At 35.9% G+C, this 23240-nt stretch overlaps 1 protein-coding gene across 1 annotated transcript in view; it reads right to left on the bottom strand.

Annotated features, from left to right (window-relative positions):
• Positions 1 to 23240, bottom strand: part of RFX6 (regulatory factor X6) — a 56690-nt gene that overhangs the window by 7352 nt on the left and 26098 nt on the right. Inside the window, exons 7-15 of the mRNA XM_008691174.2 lie at positions 15037 to 15144; positions 11247 to 11324; positions 11017 to 11130; positions 9485 to 9534; positions 6190 to 6349; positions 5140 to 5284; positions 3414 to 3523; positions 2338 to 2455; positions 224 to 346 (exon numbers count right to left, since the gene is read on the bottom strand). Coding sequence (XP_008689396.2) covers positions 224 to 346; positions 2338 to 2455; positions 3414 to 3523; positions 5140 to 5284; positions 6190 to 6349; positions 9485 to 9534; positions 11017 to 11130; positions 11247 to 11324; positions 15037 to 15144 — 1006 coding nt within the window. The remainder of the gene's footprint in view (positions 1 to 223; positions 347 to 2337; positions 2456 to 3413; positions 3524 to 5139; positions 5285 to 6189; positions 6350 to 9484; positions 9535 to 11016; positions 11131 to 11246; positions 11325 to 15036; positions 15145 to 23240) is intronic.

Below are 23240 nucleotides of genomic sequence, written 5' to 3'. Positions count from 1 at the left end.
GAATATCAATTTTATATCTTTCAGAGCTTCCAGTAAAGTCCCTTGATTACACTATGTGTAAATTGTGGAAAGAAAAAAATAGTGCTCCAACAGTGCTAATATCTTGTGTTAGTTATGCCATGCGTGGGAAAAAACATCAGAGGCTGTTACAGACTCACTTATGAACTCTTGAATTTAGGTTTAAAGAAAGAAATATGCAAACAAGATATACATTTTAAATTACCTGAATTCTTCATATACTTGTCCAATAAATTCTGTAACTCCTGCTCTTTGTCATTATTGAACTGGGTCTCCATGGCGAGGAGAATGTATTCATCAAGAAGCATTCGGATCAAATGGAAAGAACCTTGTTTGTGGATGGGAACGGGGAGAGGGCAATGTCAGATGAAAGCAGGGAGAGAAGGAGAAGCAAAGAGAGAGAGAGAAGTCAAGTTATCTTTGTGACCATCTCACAACACTTTACAAGGAGCAACTGAAATCAACAAATACTTGTTGGACTTTAAATGACCTGCTAAGACCAACATGCTTAACTTGAGTCTCTAATCTCTCTGTGTACCGCCTGCCCAGCTTACTGTGTGTACTGTCCTGCCAGCTCTTTGGCCACTAATTACATCAAAGGAAAATACGGATGAAAGTGAGACATGCTTTATGCTTTAAGAGGGCACACACTGGAGTGTGATAAGCTTTAACCTGGGGAGAATGAGCTCCACTCTGCTCTATTTCTGTTTACTTTGTACTAAATAATTAGACAATAGCCACCATGGTCTGAGAAAAGTATCAAGTAAGATGTCTTTCTAGCCTGAAACAAAGTTCTCTTTGGTTTGGACAAAAGCACAAGAGTCATTTTCATTTGGAAGTTGTCCTGGAAAACCTTAAACTTTTTTGAACTATTCTACAGACTTCCCAACAAAAGTCTGGTTTTAGCATAAAGTCAGGCTTCAATGTTGTATATTTTAAGAAACCTTACAGATAAGCAAGAGATTTCAAATAATAGGCTCAAGACATTTTGTTCATCCTTCAATGCAAGTTCACTGATTTTATCTAATATCACTGAGAACTAAATAAAAACAACCTAGTTAACTATAACCTATTTATAATGTGAAGATTTCTCGAAAAGCAACTACTAAATGCAGAAGTACTGTTCACAAGTTCACATTATGGCTGCAAAACTAAGAATCCCAGAAATTTTAGGAAAACGAAGGTATTCAATTTTTGAAAGCGCTAACTTGACTCAATTTGTTTCACAAGTCAAATCGATCAGGAAAGATGTTTCAGAAACATATGAGAGTATGTCTTCTCAGCTGCTCTTTGATTCTTGGAGTGCAGCTATGTGGTTCCTGGAAAAGACGCAAAAATTTGCCATACTGCAATGAGTAGTGCCTTTGCATAGTAACGTACTAATTACTGTTTACTTGTTTGTTTAACAGAAAAAAAATTATCCAAGTACTGATGGAATGTAATGATAATAGCTGCCATTCATTAGTGTTCACCAGGTACTAGTGCTTTCGTAAATATCATCTCACTAAAGTGCCTACACAACCCAGTAACAGGAATATTCAACCTCTTTTTTTTTTTAGTGCTTCAAGTTTTTATTTAAATTCTAGTTAGTTAACATATAGTGTAATATTGGTTCCGGAGTAGAATCTAGTGATTCATCAGTTACATATGACACCCAGTGCTGAACACTAGTGCCCTCCTTAATGCCCATCCCCCGTTCAGCACCCCCCCCCCTTCCCCGCCGCCAGCAACCCTCAGTTACTGTATAGTGAAGAATACTCTATATTTAAGAGTGTCTTATGGTTTGCTTCCCTGTCTCTCTTTTTTCCTTCCTTCCCCTATGTTCATCTGTTTTGGTTCTTAAATTCCACAAAGGAGTGAAATCACACTGGAGTCATTTCTCTGACTGACATTTCGCTTTGGCATCATACACTCTAGCTCCACCCACGTCGTTGCAGATGGCAAAATTTCATTCTCTTTTTGGCTGAGCGATATTCCATTGTATATATACCACAGCTTCTCTATCCATGCATCAGTCGGTAGACATTTGGGCTCTTTCCATAGTTTGGCTCTTGCTGATCGTGCTGCTATATAAACATTCATCCCCTTCACAGTAAGCAGAGCGGCTTGGGTTAAAACCAAGCCTGAGAGAAGCAGCGTTGGGATTTAAGCGCGTGTGGTCTGACCCCAAAAGCCAGGCTCATAACTACCATTCTCTACTGGCTTGATAGTCAGATTTGAGAAGTGACAGCGCCCCATGTTTAGAAACTGACAGGAACTGTGACTGGAGAGTGAATGGTGTCTTCAGGGAGGAAGAGCTTTATAAAGCACACGAGATACCAAAACTGGATGCGTTGTTCAAGGTGAGGTTATGCATTACTCGGGCACCGAAAAAGCTCCACTTAAGCAGAAAGTCTTGAGCCCTCTTCTTTAATGATCTTCCATTTTGTTTGCTGGTCTACAAGTAAAGGAACAAAAGGAAACTATAAAATCTGTCATCTCCTTACTCGATGCGTCCTACATAAAATCAAGAAGTTGATAAGCTGTCTGACAAGTGGACAGATGGCATGACATGCAATTTATTTTATCAGATATAATGATCTGTCCAGGGATTTTAATGTTCATCTGTCTTTGTTGTCATTTTTAAGGTTTAATAGATCTTTATTCCGTATGGTTTTGTTACCTAACAGAACTGGACAACAAAATAAAATAATTCACAAAATATTTTATCTCATTTTCCCTTGACAGAACTTTAAAAAGAACAGAAGGTGAAGTGTCAAAGAAGGGTTATATATGTCTGTGAATGATTAACTCTGACTTCTCTGGTCCTGAATGATAATCTGTTTTCCTTCCAGGAGAAAAAAAAAGTCCCTACGCCACAACTGGTTTCCTTGACATGGAATGGCTAACACCAACTAGTGATGGATCTATTTGTCCTTATTGCCTTGTTTCGTGATGGATGACTTGCACGGTAACAGAAAGAGTTGAAAAAAAACAGAGAAAACAGAAAACACTGCGCTCCCAGAATTAAAAAATGGAAATACTTAAAACCACATTTTTTGTCAGCATTTATGAAAATTTACTTTTTAGAAAAGGGCCAAATTTTTCCATTTTTTTTTTTTCTTTCACACTATTGATGTTACTCCTCTGTAACATTATGGACTGACAGGGAAGGCACAGTGCCTTGTAGTCCTTTCTCAAGAAATGATAAATAGAACTGAATCTATGCTCAACGCTCTCAAATCTGACCTATTCCTAATTTTGATATTTGGGCCACCTTATTGGCAGGTCTTCAAAAGCTTTTCAAAGCATTTTTACACACAATCACCCCTCCCCCACCATTCAAGAAATTACAGCCAGGTTAGCATTTACTATTAATAAAAATTTGATTTTGTGAATCTGTCATTGAAAAATACCTTAATAACTCTCTGCTCCACCACGGTATCCAACCATTCAATAAAAGCCTCCACAGTGGCATTCTTCTTAAGAAGATCTTTCAGTTCTTGGAACACTGTGATAGAGTCATCTACCATATTAAAAAAATATATATATACAGTATTACTCTATTTTGAACCTAAGAGAAAACCTAAAACTAGAAATCATTAAGAATTTTATAGCATAAAAGGGAAAGACAATTAACAATTAAATATGTTAAAGGAATTATTTCATCTCCTGAGAATAAGTAACAAAAAAAAATCCTTAGCTTTTAATCTTCAAAATTTTAATAATAATTGTATGTATCTTGGTACATATTGAAATATAGGCTTATGCATTATATAAGTATATATATATATACAGGGGAAGAGTAAGTTGTCATTTGTAGTTGATTATTCATTCTGAATTCAAAGCTTTCATTAATTGCAACAGATTCATTGAAAATGGATGAATGAACTAAGCTAAACTCATTGATTTCCTGCTTTCGGTCCTATCCTTTAGCAAAAATTAAATTCTACACTGAGAAATTGAGCCACTTACATGAATAATCTTTTATCTTATAAAAGTTAAAGGGGCCATTTAGGGCTATCATTTATTAAAGAGTTTGAAGCTTACTGAGTCCCAAAGTCCCAAAACTTTTTGCTAGGAAACAGAAATCAAGGCTGGTGTTGGACCACCCCGGAGAGCAGCTTGTCATTTGTGCAACAGCCTCTCGGAGGCTACACCTGTCTTTTCAGAGAGAGGGTGGGGGAGGAGTGGATTGCTATCCCCTGAAAACAGAGCCTGGTTGTCTAGTCATGCATATTGTCTTGGTAAGTTCTGTCAGATTGTCCGAACCAGGGCAGGGAATTACTGCTTTGAAAAACAGTATTGTGTTGAGATATCACTTCGACATATATCATATACCATATGAGGCTAAGAGTGTAAAACACAGGAAAATGTGTATCCATGTAATATAAAACTGGAAGTAAACTAGGGCGCCTGGGTGGTTCAGTCGGTTAAGCGACTGCCTTCAGCTCACGTCATAATCTCAGGGTCCTGGGATCGAGTCCCGCATCAGGCTCCCTGCTCAGTGGGGAGCCTGCTTCTTCCTCTGTCTCCCGCTCTCCCTGCTTGTGCTCACTCGCTCTCTCTCTGACAAATAAATAAAATCTTTAAAAAAATTAAACAAACAAAAAAACTGGAAGAAAACTCACAAAACTCAAAAACATTTCCATTATTTCCAGGTTATTTCTAGGCAATGAGATTATGAATGGCGCTTTTTTTTCCTTTTAATATTTTCTATATTTTCCAGGTTTTCCACAATCTGTAGCTATAATTGTTTTTTTTTTTAAGATTTTATTTATTTATTTGACACAGATAGAGACAGCCAGCGAGAGAGGGAACACAAGCAGGGGAGTGGGAGAGGAAGAAGCAGGCTCATAGCGGAGGAGCCTGATGTGGGGCTCAATCCCATAACACTGGGATCACGCCCTGAGCCGAAGGCAGAGGCTTAACTGCTGTGCCACCCAGGCGCCCCTGTAGCTATAATTGTTTTTAAGTAGAGGATGATTTTAATTTAAAAAGTTTCTATAAACTAAGGTTTCTCAAACAGATATTTTGTGGTCCAAGGGGACTCCCACCCCTAGCCCTCAAAGAGTTATCCAGCCCAAAATCTCAACGGTACCAAGGTTGGGAGACCCAGCTCTAAACAGAGAGAGGACTTACGTTCAGTGTAGATATCAGATTCGGTATCTGTGCTTCCAGAAATGGTAAGAAGGGCCTGTGATCCAATACTATTCAAGTCAACCTTTTCAATATCAGATACCATAGAATTCACAATGTGCTGGTCAAAGAGAGCTGGTCTGGCAATCTGCAGGAAGTAAAAAGTAAAAAGACACTACACCATATTATTGACAGTCTATCTAAAGGAAAGTTTTGGCTACTAGAGAAATAGTTCCTTGAGGGAAGAGCATCACAAATATCTTCTTATTTTAAAACTAAAAGCAATAGCTGATACTCCTAATCATCTCTGTTAAAGCTTTGAAAACTATTTTTGAAATTAGAAAATGAATTTTTTATCCATGGTCATACAATAAGGATTTCACAATCTTACATTTCTTATCTGGAACTATCCCAACCAAGTCTTTTAAAATTTAGGGGACTAGAAACTTTCAGAAAGCAAACAATCATTTGGGAGGAGGGGAAATGTATTTTAACAACATACAAACATACAAGCAGTAATTTAAGAATTACTTTTTTTCTCCCTGTTTAAGAGAGCCAAATTAGTAGGTAGTTTAACATGTGTTGTTTGTGGATTTCACAACATCAAATATCACCTGGGCGCAGTCCCCACAACCTTAATTTTTATTAGCGGGATTCATGTAGCAAATAACAGTTTTGCATTTTACATTGCATTCAGAAGTTTTGTGGTTTTTTAACTTTTTATTCTGAAATAATATTAAATTTACAAAAAAGCTGCAAAGAGAGTGCAGAATATTTCCATATACTCCCTATTCAGCTTCTCCTAATATTATCATCTTACTTAGCCATTCTTTATTGCCAAAATCAGGAAATTAACATTGCTATAACACTAGTAGTAATTCAAATTTCCATCAATTTTTCCACTAATGTCCTTTTTCGTTAGCATTTCGTTAGCATTCACTCGGGTCTCATATTGCATTTAATTTTTGCCTACTTGGTCTCCAATCTCCGAAAATTTCTTACTCTGCTACCAGATAATTCATTTTTTATTTGATGACTCAAAGACCAACATACCTGAGCAAGGTGTAAGAAAGATGTTTGTCGTTTCAGGGAAGATACAAATCTTCGCACAATAGGTATCTTCTTATCGGTTAAAGCTTCTGGCAAGTTTTCCAAGGATGAAACAACCCACTGTTCCCAATTTTTAGCAAAATTCCTTATATCTGCTAATAAGCTACACACACATACAAAAAAAAAAAAACCCTATGTATTAAATGCTAAATTGTTCAAAATGCATTACATAAACGTAATTTAATGGAGGTATACTGTTATTCTATGATTCCAAGAACATGACTTTGAAGTCAGATAGATTCAGCCTAGATCTGCCATTTATCTCCTTGGCCAAAAATTATCTCCTCAAGGTCTGGCTTCATCTATTAAAAAGGAATAAGATTAGTATCTATGTCACAGGATTATGATGAGGACTACATAATTCATGGAAATTTCTCCGTCAAACCTGGTATGCAGCGGGTAATCAATAAATAATACCTTATTATTAACATCAGCTCATGGTTCATTTTCTATAAAATATTTCTGGGGAAATGTACGTATGCACTTGATTTCGCATATCTTGGCTTCTTGAGAGACATCACAGAGGGTTCATAGTGTCATTTCAGGTATTTACTATTAGTTTGTAGTAACCTGTTCTTATAGTCCAAATATAACTTTATCAAAAATGTACTATAGAACCCTATTTAGAAAATTGCAAATGTTGGCTGTGCATATACACAAACATTTATATATAAACACAAAAATTTAAAAATCAGTCAACAATCTACACACTATATCTCAACAAAAGAGATCTAAATTTACATTTGGGATGGCGCCCACGCTGGTGAGCAGTAACATAATACAGGAAAAAGACTAGAAGTGGAGTTCAACAGCCCTCAGTTACAATCCTGGCTCTGCTTCTTACTAATTAACTGACTCTGGGCAAATAAATTAATTCCTTCTGCTTCCACGTTCCTTGTTTGTGAATGTGGGGTCATAATAGCTACTGGGGGATAATCTGACAGGTTGTGTTTTAAAAAAATCCAATTGTCCAATGATAAGGAATTGGTTAAATAAAGTATAGTATTGTTCAGGTGCTGGAAATCAATGCAACCATTTAAAAAGATAATGTTGATCTGTATTTGTTGATATGAAAGATTTTCACAGTATACCGCACTAGTGTGTATATTATGGTTCTGGGTTTTTTTTTAATATGTATATTTACAGATATTCTTAGAAAAAAGTCTATGAAATACTAACCTAACACATTAGGAATGTGGAGAGATTAATAGGGGTTTTTTAAATGCATTTATGCATGTTTTTCATTTTCTACAAAGAACCAGTTGCATTCTTAAGAGATAAATACATAAAAAATCACTTTCAGGCTGGTTGTAGGAATTAAGTGAAGTACTTTATGTAGTCTCAAAGCCCATGCTGTGCTTAATAAAGGCCAGCTATTATTACATCGGTTGCATGGCTGGATGTCTGCCATTAAGTAAACGCAGCCATTCTGCTGTGACACAGAAGTATTTAGGGTTTTTTAAAGATTTTACTTATTTGTTTGATAGAGAGAGAGAGAACAGGAGCAGGACGGAGGGAGAGGCGGATTCCCCACTGAGCAGGGTGGGAAGCCCACCATGGGGCTCGATCCAGGACCCTGAGATCATGACCTCAGCTCAAGGAAGACACTGAACCAACTGAGCCACCCAGGCATCCCCTGTGACACAGAGATGTTAAGAGGACTTAATTCAGAGCTCAGATTAGATGTTTGAAGATTACATATTGATAATTAAAAGAAACTATTGATTAGGACAGCACCAACTATTATATAAATAAATAAAACAATCTAGAGGAAAAAGTAAATTAAAAAATTTGTTTTATCGATCATCATGCATTTATTGAGCCTCAACTATGTTATCTAACAGCTGTTTGTGCCCCAAAATACCAAAATAAATTTCACTTTTTCATTAACTTTGTTTACAAAGAAAAATCTGGCTTTTTATTTTCCAGTTTCTATTCACACGTCAGAAAGATTTTATGAAAAATCTTCAGGTATCGTTTCATTTTGAGATTTTTTTATTGAAGTATAACTGACAAACATTAGTTTCATGTGTAAAACATAGTGATTTGACATTTGTATACGTTGTGAACTGATCACCACAATAGTCTGGTTACCATCTGTCTTCAGTTGCCAGAGAGGATGAGGGTCACCAGGGGTGGGGGCAAACTGGGTGAAAGGGATCAAAGGCACAAAATTCCTTGGACCTAGACAGGGAATACAGTCTCTTTGAGGTCTTATTCCTTCTTTAAAAGAAGGTGGTAATTCCGTTACACTGCCTTCTGCTTTTGCAATTAAGACCAAAGTTAATAATAAAGATAAAATAGTTCTTCTTTAGATACAGACGTAGTGAAGAGAAGGGCCATATGCACCCCAATGTTCATAGCAGCAATGTCCACAATAGCTAAATCGTGGAAGGAGCCGAGATGCCCTTCAACAGATGACTGGATTAAGAAGCTGTGGTCCATATATACAATGGAATATTACTCAGCTATCAGAAAGAACGAGTTCTCAACATTTGCTACAACATGGACGGCACTGGAGGAGATAATGCTAAGTGAAATAAGTCAAGCAGAGAAAGACAACTATCATATGATTTCTCTCATCTATGGAACATAAGAACTAGGATGATCGGTAGGGGAAGAAAGGGATAAAGAAATGGGGGGTAATCAGAAGGGGGAATGAAACATGAGACTATGGACTATGAGAAACAAACTGAGGACCTCAGAGGGGAGGGGGGTGGGGGAATGGGATAGACCGGTGATGGGTAGTAAGGAGGGCACGTATTGCATGGTGCACTGGGTGTTATACGCACCTAATGAATCATCGAGCCTTACATCGGAAACCGGGGATGTACTGTATGGTGACTAACATAATATAATAAAAAATCATTTAAAAAAAATAGTTCTTCTTTAATTTTTATTGCTGTGGCTATTTTCCATCGATTATCCCCGTTTATATTCCTTTAGCCAGATTTCATTGAAGAACTTTCTCAATATTTCAAGGTCAATGACACCTAAATCATTATTTTTCCCCTGGGCATCTCTCATATTAAAAGGATTTCAGGATGGTTCCATCAATTTTCTTCATTGAGGTTTGAATATAAGGATTGAGGCACATCTTCTAGCTACTACAAAGGGACAGAAGCAGGCAAATAATCTTGATAAACAAATGAGTTTCTATTTAATGTTTTCCTTTAATATAATGGATAAGATTAAACCCTACACTAAGAAATCATCACATTTTATTGACTGAACCTACCTTTCAGGCATTTCTTGCATTGTTGCAGGAATGAGTACGTCCGTAAGAACCTTAATCACAGCAAAAGAGAGTTAACATAGATCCTTACTTAGTATTTTTGTAGGAAGACACATATTTGTCAATTACTTTTTATTCCTAGCTTTATAGAGAATAATGTGTTAATTCATTTCTGGAAGTTATGTTTTTATCTTTAAAATGAATGTATGTGTGAGGTGTGTGTATGTGTGAAAGGCGGGCGTGGGATCTAGGAACATTGCAATACTAGGTTAAGCAAGTAACACTAATATACTGGGTCCAGAGAGTTAATTATCAGAATAGAAAGAATACTGAAAGAAAGGGCTATACTGAGGCTAAAACATGGATGAGATGGGTAGGACCCGAATGAGAACTAGGAGACAGAAGAAATTAGATAGTGCTGACTGATCCCAGCTCAGGAAAAACTACACTATATAAAGGAAGTGGGGACCAAATAAGATATGAGCAACGCAGATCCACGGAGCTGGCTGATAAACTGAGTGGTCCAGCCTGACAAAGAGGACCAAGAGGTCTAGAGGAGAAAATATTTCGAAATGCGGTTATACACAAAGGCCTGTGTATCTTACCACATGTATTCCATGTGTATGAGGCAGTAATGTATATGGCCAGTATGTTAGTTACCAATGAATTGACCTTGGTAATCATGTGCTGCTTTATAGACTAAAAGATGACCACTCTTTAGAGATGGAATGAAGATCTTGCAGAAACTCATTCTACTGTTCCTCCCTAGGTCCCCTATGAGGAGGAAAACTTAGTTCATTTAAAGGTACTTAAACTCAGGACTTCTATGTTGGGCTAAAAAAACCCCAGACCATTTGTAAAGAAAACAATAAAGAATATGCTCTAAGGATATTTCTGGGAGGTACTGAATGGCAGTCCAAATAGCTTTACCCAGATTGCAATGCAGTTTTCTCCCTCAGCTTGGACCTTACTGTTGCTCTAACTAGGGAACAGACTGCCAGGGCATTAGTGTCTCCCTCTTCCCAGATAAATGTTTGGCTAGAATGCCAACCAGCTCATCCTTGTTCGTGATGTCTTCATGATCCCTCTGTAGACACTTGTGGACTCTTATTTGGTTTGAGAACAGAAATCGACATTAATACATTAAAGCTAGAGACTTCCAGTATTTTTAATTTGTTAATCCCATAAGAGTGCTTCATTCTGCTTTCCCCCCAGAACACCGATAGTGAAAACGTCATTATGGTACTCACTCTGAAAACACCTTAAACAGTTAATAAAAATCAACTGAATTTTCATGTATTATTAGCGAGCATGGGACATTTAGAATCATTCTTAACTGTAAACAAAAATTTTGTTTTCATGTAAATGTATATTAAAATACACACCTATTAAATATTGCTTTCTCATCAGAAAAAAATAACATTGTATCTCCAGCCAGAAATAACAAATTTATTGAAAATATAATGGAAAAATGTAAACAGAACGCTCATTAAAACAATACATGGTTCATGTTTAAGACACCCCAAAGAGCTCACCTTATAAAGAATTGAGTCACAAACACAGAATATGTCAATGATAACGGGGTTTTCAAGCAGGGGAAGAAGATGATCCGGCATTCCTTGCCAAAAGTGTAATAAGAAATGCTGAATCTAGTTATAAAGCAAAAAGTATATACGTTAAGATTCTTCCTTAACGTGAACTCATAAAGAACAGGACGAGAAAGTACACATGGTATGATCAGCAAAGCGTTCTGGGTCACCCTTACCTCTTCGAAGTTTCCATTAATTGCATTGTCCAGGATGCACTGGCAGTGAGTTTTATACATCATTATGAGGGTGTCAACCTATTTCAAGGAAGAAAACACTTAACCAAAGAGTCCTTTCAACCCTGCCTTCATTTGTTCATTCATTTACTCAGCATGCATTTTTTAAGTTCCTGTGATGTACCAGGCGTTGTGCTCAGTGTCGAGGAATCAAACCCAAAGGCACAGTTCTTATTTCCAGGACTTTACTGCCTTGTGAAGGGAGAAAGGCAAGCAAATAGACAATTACAATATAGCGCCAGACGAACAATGAAAAGGTGACTGTGCAGGGTGCTGTGGGCCAAAGCAACGTTGTGTTTGTCTATCTAATAAGCAAATGACCTTTGAATGCAGTAATAAACATCAAATGGGAAAACATGTCACCTCTTCACAGCTGTAGTAAGTGGGTGCTTGGGCAGTGTGGTACAGCAGCTGCCAGTGTGGGGTCTGGAGTCGGCTAAAGTCAAGCGCCCAGTTCCCCTCCACCACTGTGCACAGAATGCTCAGTCTCCGACCCTACGCTTTCTCTCCTTAAGTAGGGTAGGAATAGTATATTAACCGATTAAATAAGATATGATGCACCCAGAGCAGTGCCTGGTACACAGTAAGATCTTACTAAATATTACCTGAAATTAGGAATATCAAATGACCTGAAAATTTACCCAAAAAAGATTTGAATGGTGAGTGTCTATTCTGAAGATGTCCATGTTACCACAGACATTTGGCGAGCATAGCTAAAAAGTTGTAAACACATTCTAAAATTCGCAATGGATTAGAACTAAATAGTATTTTAACAAACTAATAATATTCAAATTCAAATCTCTTTATAAGCTAGAAATATGGCTACCTGTTGCTGGTTGTGTAGTCCAAGTGAACGAGAGCCTGGCTTAGAGGTTTGCCCATGGACTACCTGGATTTGAATACAGCTTTGATCTGCCATTTACTAGCTCTATGATGTCAAGCAAGCCACGTAACATTTGTGTGTTTTAAATTCCTCATCTGGGAAATGGAGATGATAGTAACAGTACATTTCTAATAGGGCTGTTATGAGGACTAAACAAATTAACACAAGCAAAGTAGTTGGAATAATCCATCATACATGTTGAGAGAGAGATTGACCACTGGAACTATTTTTATCCCAACAGTATCTAGGGTGGTGATGGTAACGGGGGTGTCCTACTCTAACCCTCTGCTCTCTAGCCTTTATCCTTACAGCCTGGTGACAGCACACATCTTTGTGGTTCAGCTCAAGGCTGTATCATGGTGACGTGCAAATTACTAATCTCCCTGCAATGAGGTATGCTGACCACAGGACACCTCTAGTGGAATATGTCACCACTGATGCAACTGAGACACGCTCTATACTTTAGGAAATGATATTATATTTTTAGATAGGCTGCCAAGACATATTTTTAAAAGTAAAGATAAGGACAGTATGAAAGATAGAAAGGAATTCATAACTGCTGTCAAAAATTAACCCTTTGATCCCTAAAACCCAAAGTACAAGTAAGCTTTTATCCTCACAAGTATTTCCATTTATGTGTGTCAAAATTTATATTCTTTTATACACAAATTGGCAGAAGTTTTTAATCTTACTATGGTACTACATTTGCTTATTTAATATTTACATAATCTTAGGACAATAAATTTTTACTGTAGCATACTCTTATTTCTAAACATAATTTTGCTCAATTTTCTGAGAATAGACACCACATTTATAGAGGGCAGGAGGAGAGGCAAGGTTTATCTCCAGAAAAGTTAGTGAGTATGGCAACTGCCTTGAGTGACATCATGATGAGGCAGAAAGTGGCCCCTCAGCTTCGGCCAAACCCCACCTCACTGGGATCAGCTTCTCACTGGGAGGTCCCATCATTTCTGCTTCAAGAAAGCAGGTGCATAAGGTGCTTAGCTTCAGCCCCACCCCTCTTGCTAGAAACTGACAAGTTACCTGGGGAACTTGGCTATCGGCTAATAAAGTGAAAAGCGGGGTCCAGCTGTCTTCAAGGGGCAAAGAGGAGTGTTAGTCCCTGGTGCTCATGAGAGGACCACTGGGAATGAACTTAGAAACCAGGGTTATTTAAGCATCCTAATACCTGAGTGAGAAATGATCTACAGACCAGTTTTTCAAGTTGACAGGTAAGGAATTCCTTGGAGACCAGCAAAGAAACTGAAATAAACTATTGGAACATGTCCTCACTTCTCTTTTTTTCTTTGTTGCTCTCCCCATCCCCCTCTCTCCTACTGGCATATTTACTCAGCAAACATCTTCATGATATGTTTGCATGTAAGCAGTTCTCTCCACAAAGGGGACCCAACAATATTCTCCCCAAAGAACCACGTTCCCTGGAGCGTCACTGATTTCCACAGGTTTCCCCACAGACTGCCGCATGTTAGCATGTACTGGAGATGTCTCAGATCTGAAGTCATAATATCACATAATATCTATAAGGTAAAAAAAAAATGTGATAACCTTGAGAAATGTGATGGGAGAAGAGAATAGTAGAAAGTGGACATACTTCAGGAGACTTACTTGGAATCAGCATCTGAGAATTATCTTCAATATTTTGCCTATCCTTAACAGGAAGAGTGGGTCATCAGAATGGACCCTGGAAGTTACTGTGCATCTCTACTTATCAGTCAATAGATCTTTTTATCAATGTGTTATTTTATTATCAGTTTCCACAGAAAGCCCACGGCTAAAGTAACCAGTTGGACACTGCTGTCTTTGCAGCTCAAGAACACGCACTGACTTAACATATATTAAAGATATTTTCCCTAAGGGGCACCTGGGAGGCACAGTCGGTTAAATGTCCAACTCTTGGTTTCCTCTCAGGTCATGATCTTAGGATTGTGAGATCGGGGACTGCCACCCCTCCACCCCGCTCCCTGCTCAGTGCAGAGTCTGCTTGAGATTTTCTCTTCCTCTCCCTCTGCCCCTCCCCCCGTTCATGTGCTTTCTCTGTCTCTAAAATAAGTAAATAAATCTTTTTTTAAAAAAAATATATTTTCCTTAAATACTAATGAAAAATTAACTTTGGTTAAAAGAGGAATGTAGAAATCTTTATGCCCTGATTTAATACTAATAGCAGGAGCTATTAGTCATTCAGCAGATACTTGCTTAGCAAATGACTTTAGAAGTTCAGAAATAGAGGAGGATTTACTCTTAGATTTTATTATATAAGCATTGAAAAGTCACATTGAGGATTATTTATGAACTAAATCCTATGAAACTGTTTCTTCCTTAACTTTCAAAAAAAGTGCAAATAAAAAGGAGCACAGAATTTTCAAATGGAAAGGAATTTTTGTCAACTTCTAGTACGGTCCTCGCATTCCTAGGTATCTCCCCTTCAATGCTTGGAACAAATTCTGTCCTAGAGAAGTGCCAGATGACTACTTACTGAAATTATATGAAGCTAATCAAAAACATAAAGCTTATAATTAAAGAAACTGCATGTGATAGACACATTATAGTATTTTTTTCCTTAATATTGAGTTTTAAATAAAAAATAATCTTTAGTCTTTTGAGGTTTATTTTACCAACTTCTGATTACACACTACCAGGGAGATGGTAAATAATTAATTGGAAAGTGTTTAATCAATGTTAGTAAACATTTGTCCCTCCTATAAATCAGTCGATTATGTTTGATTATGCAGATTTCTGACTGCTTCCTGAAAGTGCCATGAGATTCCCAGCAAATTGAGATATGGAACCAACATATCAGAAAATCAATAGAGAAGTATCTTTAATTGATACCTTGTCTTTAGAAATGCATCCTTGGTACACAAGGTGTTGAGCACTGGGGAATTCTGGAAGAAGTGTTCCAGTTTTTGAACTTAGTGAATATTTACGAGTGAAGCCACCCTATAATTGGAAAAATGAAAAGAAATTAATCGTTATCAACTATTTGGCTCCCAAATACAATTCTAATAACACAAAATCCCATACAATTTCATTCTTCATCCTGTAAGCCATGACAAATTAGGAGATTTTGATAAACAGTTTAGATCATTCAACTGAATAAATAAGACATGTCAGCAGAATTTCCAAGCCATAAATAATTTCATAGTCAGGATATTTTTTCTATTACTTTGGATTGAATATTTGTCAGTTTGCACTACTTTTAGAAATTTAATTTTAGTTCACATTCGTTAATGGCATAAGTTTTGAAAGATCCACTTTTAGAACTGTTGACATTATTTTAACTATAAGAGGATCAAGAATTGCCAAATCCATATATGGATTACCAAATCATTTATGGATTAAGTAAACAAGATGATAAGAAGTTAAATAATTTATGTAGTCACAGAAATAATTAGCAGTAGAATTGTGAATGGACTCCAAGTCTTCTGATTCCCAAATTAGTACCTGGACTTTCACACCTCAACCTCCCCTACATTTAGATATAAGTGTTCTTCTTTTGAATCTCTTAGGGGGGAAGTACACCTTCAGTAGTTTTCAGAAAATTAGAAAAAGTGACAAACAACAAATAATATATAAAGCTGCAGGACTGACATATCTACAAAAAGTCCACACAGAAAGAGAGAATGCATATTTGTGATAGAACCAGAGTCTCAGCAAATCAGTCTCCCCAGGTCATAACTGATTGTTCCTGTCCCTCAAATAAAGTTTTAACAAACTGGTTTTTAATCAAAAGTTTGGGCAAAGAATGAAGTTGTGACTATGGCAAAGGAAGTAAGGTATTCCTGGCAAGGACAAAATTTCATTCTTTCCCACAGTTTCCCTATATTTTCTTCTAGTTTTTGTGTTTCTTTGTCTCTGTCATATTGAAGATTTGATACTTACATAGGTTGGGTTTCTACCCTGTCTTATCATTCCCAACCTTTGTAGACTTACAGACTTAGGTGCTAAATCAGGAAGAAGTTGAGAGGACTTTTCAGTCCTTAAAGCAGATATTTTAGATATTTTGATTTTTTATTGACTGATTTGATACAAACTTTCCAAAAATTTTATATTAAAAGTGCAGTAGAAATCTATTTCTTTCAGGTTAGGTTTTAGTTTTCATCCTTGCTACCCTCTATTTTCAAATATGGTTAGAGAATTATTCTGATTAAATCATTTTTAAGAAATTATAAAGAACTACTATATACATGATTAACTACCATGAACTGATATATTAGCACAGTTAACCCCAATCTGCTCTATTTAATCAGTCTTAATAATTCAAGATATGCACTCAAATTCTAATTTCAGGAAAGTTTACACTTTTTTCTTATACCTTTTCTCATGGGTGAAAAAATCATGTTTATTTGTCCCAAGAAGTAATTTAGTGAGATTGGAAAAGAGAGAGAAACAGAAACAAAAAAATGTCAATACATAGTGTTGTGTTAAATCTAGGTTAAGAATAAGAGAATAGTCTCATTTCCATTAGCAAATATAATTAATAATCAAAAATCTTTCAACAAAGGGGGGAAAACAGGTTCAGAAGATTTTTAATAGGTGAGTTTTATCAAGCATTCGGAAAACAGGTATTTTCAAACTTCAAAGATTTTTTTTTCAGACAGTGGAAAAGAAGAAATTTGTCCCAGTTCATTTGAAAACTTTTATGCCAAAGCTGAACAAGAACAGAAAAAGGGAAAAAAAAAATCATAGGCCAACCCTGTTATTACCATACTTGAAACAGTACCAAACAAAATATTAGCAAAACAAATCCAGCAGTCTATAAGAATGATCATAGCCAAGTTTGGCTTAAACTCATCATATTGACAGAAGAAAAAAAGGGGAGTGGAGAACACCATATATAATCATCTCAATTGATACAGAAAAAAACATTTGTTAAAAATCCAACTACCAGGGGCGCCTGAGTGGCTCAGTCATTAAGCGTCTGCCTTTGGCTCAGGTCGTGATCCCAGGGTCTTGGGATTGAGCCCCGCGTCGGGCTCCCTGCTCAGCGGGAAGCTTGCTTCTCCCTCTCCCACTCCCCCTGCTTGTGTTCCCTCTCTCGCTGTCTCTCTCTCTCTCTCTGTCAAATAAATAAAACCTTAAAAAAAAAAATCCAACTACCATTCCCTTCTCTCTCTCTCTCTCCGCCTGTCTATGCTAGAAAAGAAGAAAATTTCCTTAATCATTCAATAGTCAAAATATCAAAAAAATCAAAATAATCTATCAAAAATCCATAGCAAATATTATACTCAATAGTAAAATACTATAAATATTCTCTTAAAAACCATAAATGAGATAAAGTTGCCTACTCTAGCCTCTTTTGTTCAATACTGTATTAAAGTTAATAGCCAGAGCAATAAGGCCAGAAAAAGTAATGAAAGAGTAAGCATTGAAAGGGAAGAAACTAGCATTATTTGCAACTGATGTGGTTGATTACATTTAAAACTAAAATAAACTGCACAAAAATTGTTACAATTAACAACAGAGATATTTTGGCAACGTTACTGGATACAAGATCAATGAAAAAATCAGTTGAATTCCTAAAACCAAGAAGAAAACATTAAGAACATGCAATAAAAAAGACACTGTATAAAATGACAACAAATATTAGAAGATACATAGGAATAAGTCTAACAAAAGAAGTGCAAAATATTTATAAGAAAATGATTAAACTGTGTCATGTGGGTGGCTCAGTCAGTTAAATGTCTGACTCTTGATTGCAGCTCGGGTCATGATCTCAGGGTTGTGAGATCGAGCCCCATGTTGGGCTCCACACTGGGCATGGAGTCTGCTTGAGATTCTCTNTTTCCCTCTTCCTCTGTCCCTCCCCGCTGTTCACCCTCTCTCACCCTTTCTAAAAAAGGAAAAGAAAAGAAAAAAAAGAAAAGAAAAGAAAAGAAAATGATTAAATTTAATCAAAAGATATTAATTATGAATAAGAAGATTCAATGTTGTGGAAATGTCACAGATTGATCTATTTCTTCGATGCAATTCCAATCAGATCCCTTCAGGGTTTTCTGTGAAAACTAATAAGCTGATTCTAAAATGTGTGAAGAAACACAAAAGACCAAGAATAGACACAACACTTGTGATAAAGATAAACCAGCAAAAAGAAAACTGGTAAAATTCACAAATTTGTAGAAATTAAATATACTCTTAAACAACAAATATATCAAAGGAGAAATCAAAAGGGAAATTAGAAAATACTTAGAGATGAATGAAAATAGAAATATAACACATCAAAATTACAGGATGCAGTAGAAGTGGTGCTAAGGGGGAAATTTATAGCTATAAATGCTTACATTAGAAAATCTCAAGTCAATAATCTAAATGAACAATTTGAGGAACTAGGAAAAGAACAAACTGAACCCAAAGTGGGCAGAAGAAAGGAAATAATAAAGATCAGAGCAGAGAGAAATGAAATAGAGAATAGAAAAACAATAAAGAAAATCAATCAACCCAAAGGATAGTTAAGGTCAAAACTGACAAACCTATAGGTAGATTGACTTAAAAAAGAATAGAGAAGACTCAAATGCCTAAGAGAAAAAATACTGATTCCACTGAGAAAGGATTTTAAGAGAGTACATGAACAACCATACATCAACTAGTTGGATAACCTAGATGAAATAGATAAATTCCTAGGAACATAAATTCTACCAAGGTGAAGTAACAAAGAAAGAGAATATCTGAATCAGTCTATAACCAGTAAGGAAATTGAATCAATAATAAAAAATCTGACAAAGAAAGGCTCTGATCCTAATGACTTCACTAGTGAATTGTACCAAACATATAAAGAAGAAATAATATCAGTCTTCTTGAAGTTTTCCCAAAAATTGAAGAAGAGAGAACACTTTCTAACTCATTCTATGAGGTCAACATTATCTTGATACCAAAGTCAGACAAAGACACACAAGAAAAAAAAAACATACCAACAAACCTCATGAACATTCATGCATAAATCCTCAGCAAAATAATAACTAAGTGAATGCAGCAACATATTAAAAAGATTATATACACCATGACCGAGATTTACTTCTTGAATGCAAAGATGGTTTCACACACAAAAATTAATCAGTGTCATATACCACCTTAACAGACTGAAGGAGGGAAAAAACACATGATTATTTCAATTGATGAATTGACAAAGTTTGACACACTTTTATAATAATAATAATCAACAAACTAGGAACAGAAGTAAAGTACCTCAATGTAAAAAAAGCCATATAAAAACCCACAGTGAACATCATATTGAATGGTGAAAGACTGAATGTATTTCCTTGAAGATCAGAAACAAGGCAAGAATGCCCATTTTCAGCACTTCTATTCAACTTAGTGCTGAAAGTCCTCGCCAGAATATGTGGTAAGAAAAAGAAATAAAATAAATCCAAATTGGGAAGAAAGAAGTAAAATTATCTCTGTTTGCAGATGATAGGATCTTATATGTAGGAAATCATAGGGATTCCACCAAAAAAACACAAAAAACAAAACACAAACAAAAAACAACCCTATTAGAAATAATAAATGAATTTAGCAAAGTAAAAGGATACAGTCAACATGAAAAAATCTGAAAAGAATTTAGAAAACAATTTATAATAGCATCAAAAAGAATAAAATTATGGGAATTAACACATGTATAATGGAAATTACAAAACAATGCTCAAAGAAATTAAAACGTAAGTGGAAAGACATCCTATGTTCATGAAGTGGAAAATTTATTGTTGAGATCTCAATAGTACCCAAAGCAACCCATGGATTCAATGCAAAATCCCAATGATGGTTTTTGCAGAAATAGAAAAATATATCCTAAAATTCACATGGAATCCAAGAGACCCCAAATAGTAAAAATAATCCTGAAAAAAAGAACTAATTTGGAGAATTCATACTTCCTGATTTCAGAACTTACTACAAAGCTACAATGATCAAAATAAACTAGAGCTGACACAAAGACGTAGAGATCAGTGGAACAATACAGAACACCCAGAAATAAATCCTCACAAAAACTGCCAAATGACTTCTGACAAGGTTGCCAATAACATTCAATAAGGAAAGGGCAGTCTTTTCAACAAATGGTGCTAGAAAAACTGGATATTCACATGTAAAAGAATGGAGCTAGGCCTTTACTTAATACCATGTAAAAAATTAACTCCAAATGAATCAAATACTTAAAATATCAGACCTGAACTATACAACTCTTAGAAGAAAAGACAGGGCAAAATCTTCATAACATTAGGTTTGGCAATGATTTCTTAGGTATGACAACAAAAACAAAAATAGACAAATCGGACTTCATAAAAATTAAAAGCTTTTGTGCATCGAAGAACACTGTCAACAGAATAAAAAGGCAATCAGTGCAATAGGAGAGGTATTCTCAAATCATATATCTGATATGGGATTAATGCGCAGGGCATACAAAGAACTTGCAAAACTTAACAACAAAACAAACAACCTGCTTCAAAAATGGACAAAGGACTTGAATAGACATTTCTTTTAAAAAGATATATATTAGGGGCGCCTGGGTGGCACAGTGGTTAAGCATCTGCCTTCGGCTCAGGGCGTGATCCCGGCGTTCTGGGATCGAGCCCCACATCAGGCTCCTCTGCTATGAGCCTGCTTCTTCCTCTCCCACTCCCCCTGCTTGTGTTCCCTCTCTCGCTGGCTGTCTCTATCTCTGTCAAATAAATAAATAAAAATCTTTAAAAAAATAAAATAAATAAAAATAAAAAGATATATATTAATCAACAAATGCATGAAATGATATTCAACATTAGTAATCATCAGGGAAATGTAAACTGAAGCCACAAGGAGATACCACTTCGCCCTCATTAGGATGACCAGTATTAAAAAAACAAAAACAAACAAACAAAGAAAAAACAGAAAATAACAAATATTGATGAGGACATGTATGATTACATACTGTTGGTAGGAATGTAAAATGGTGTAGTTGTTGTGTGAAACAGTATGGTGGTTCTTCAGAAAATTAAATAAGGAATTACTATATGATGCAGTCATTCTTCTTTTGGGTATATATTCAAAATAATTGAAAGCAGAGTCTCAAAGAGATATTTGAAACCTATGTTCATAGCAGCAATATCCAATTCAAGTGTCCATTGACAGATGAATAAATAAACAAAATGTTGTATATACATGCAATGGAATATTACTCAGCCTTCAAAAAGGAGGAGAATCTGACATGCTACAACACGAATGAACCTTGAGGACATGATGCTAATGTAAAATAAGCCAGTCACAAAAAGCCAAACACTATGTGATTTCACAAAGATGAGGTACCTAGAGTAGTTCAAATCATAGAGACAGAAAGTAGAATGGTAGTTTTCAGGGGTGGGGGGAAGGGAAGGAGGAGGTATTGTTTAATGAGCATTGTGTTTCAGTTTTGCAAGATTAAAAGAGTTCTGGAGATGGATAGTGGTGGTGATTGCACAACAATATAAATACAATTAATACCACTGAACTGTGTACTTAAAAATAATTAAGATAGTCGATTTTGTTATATGTATTTTATCACAACAAAAAATTTGAAAAAATTGCAGATGAAATAAGGACGTAAGTGTTAAGAGTAACTTTCTACTTTTAGAAGAATATATAGAAAAATATTTTAGGATCTGGAATATACACATATTTTTAAAAACAAGATACAAAAAACACTAATCATAAAATTAAAAATTATCTTCATTGAAAGACACTCTAGGATGTTGAGCTCTGCCACCAACAGGGTGAAGTTATTTACAATACATAACCTACAGGATATTAGTACCTAGAATATACAAAGAACTCCAAAGAATCAAATTTTTAAAATAGAAAAATTATGTGATCTGAGCAAATATTTCATAGAAGAGAACTGACCATTAAAAATCCAAAAAAAAAATGCAAGCTTATATTTGATGTAGTTATTAAAAACAATTTTCAGATGAAAATCACAGGTACCATTTTACACCCATTGGACTGGCAAGAACTAAAATATCATTCAAGGCCAAGTATCAGTGAGAATGTGGAACAAAAGGAACACTCACACACCAGACATAAATTAACACATCCATTTTGGAAAACAACTTAATCTTAACCTATCTTAATTACACATCAAGCATATCCTAGAACCTGGAATTCCATTTCTGTACATATGCCCCTGGAGAATGTTCATAGCAATATTGTTTTTCAGCCAAAACAAAAACAAAAACAAGTCCACCAACAATGGAATGAATAAATGTATTGTGATATTTTCATACAGTGAAAAATCCGACAGCAGTTCAAATAAAGGTATTAAAACAACATATATATCAACATCGATGAATCACAAAATCTAATGCTGACTGAAACCAGAAAGTTGCAAAAACAATGAATCCGTTCTATGTAGGGCAAATAATAAACAATACATTGTCAATAGTAAGCAAAACATAGAACTATCTACCACTTTAAAGTATATAGTCCAGTTGTATTAAGTACATTCATATTGTTGTGTAGCCATGAGCGCATTGTTTAGCTATATATTCATAAGTGATCAACTTTAAGGAAAAATGAAGAGGGGCGCCTGGGTGGCACAGCGGTTAAGCGTCTGCCTTCGGCTCAGGGCGTGATCCTGGTGTTATGGGATCGAGCCCCACATCAGGCTCCTCTGCGAAGAGCCTGCTTCTTCCTCTCCCACTCCCCCTGCTGTGTTCCCTCTCTCGCTGGCTGTCTCTATCTCTATTGAATAAATAAATAAATCTTAAAAAAAAAAAAAAAAGAAGTGATTAACACCAAATTGTGGAGAGCAGTAACTTTTTGTAGGTCGGGAGGGGGAAGTGATTGGGGTAGGAGCACACAGAGGACTTCTCTCTGTTAAGTTATGGGGTAGGTCTTGAGTTTTTATCTTCTGGCCATTTTTAAAATATGTGTGTGTGTGTGTGTGTGTGTTATGAACAATACACTTCTCCAAAAACAATGTCAGAGTGCTAAGGAAACACGTATTAAAGAACAAAATATATTATATGTCTTTTATTTAAATATCTATTTAAAACTCTCATCGTGATAAATAGTTTTGTGTCCTAGCAGCTAGCAACATG

Source organism: Ursus maritimus, unplaced genomic scaffold (genome assembly GCF_017311325.1).
Source record: "Ursus maritimus isolate PB19 unplaced genomic scaffold, ASM1731132v1 scaffold_13, whole genome shotgun sequence".
In the NCBI taxonomy this organism is placed as follows: domain Eukaryota; kingdom Metazoa; phylum Chordata; class Mammalia; order Carnivora; family Ursidae; genus Ursus; species Ursus maritimus.
This window is presented reverse-complemented; position numbering and strand designations above follow the sequence as displayed.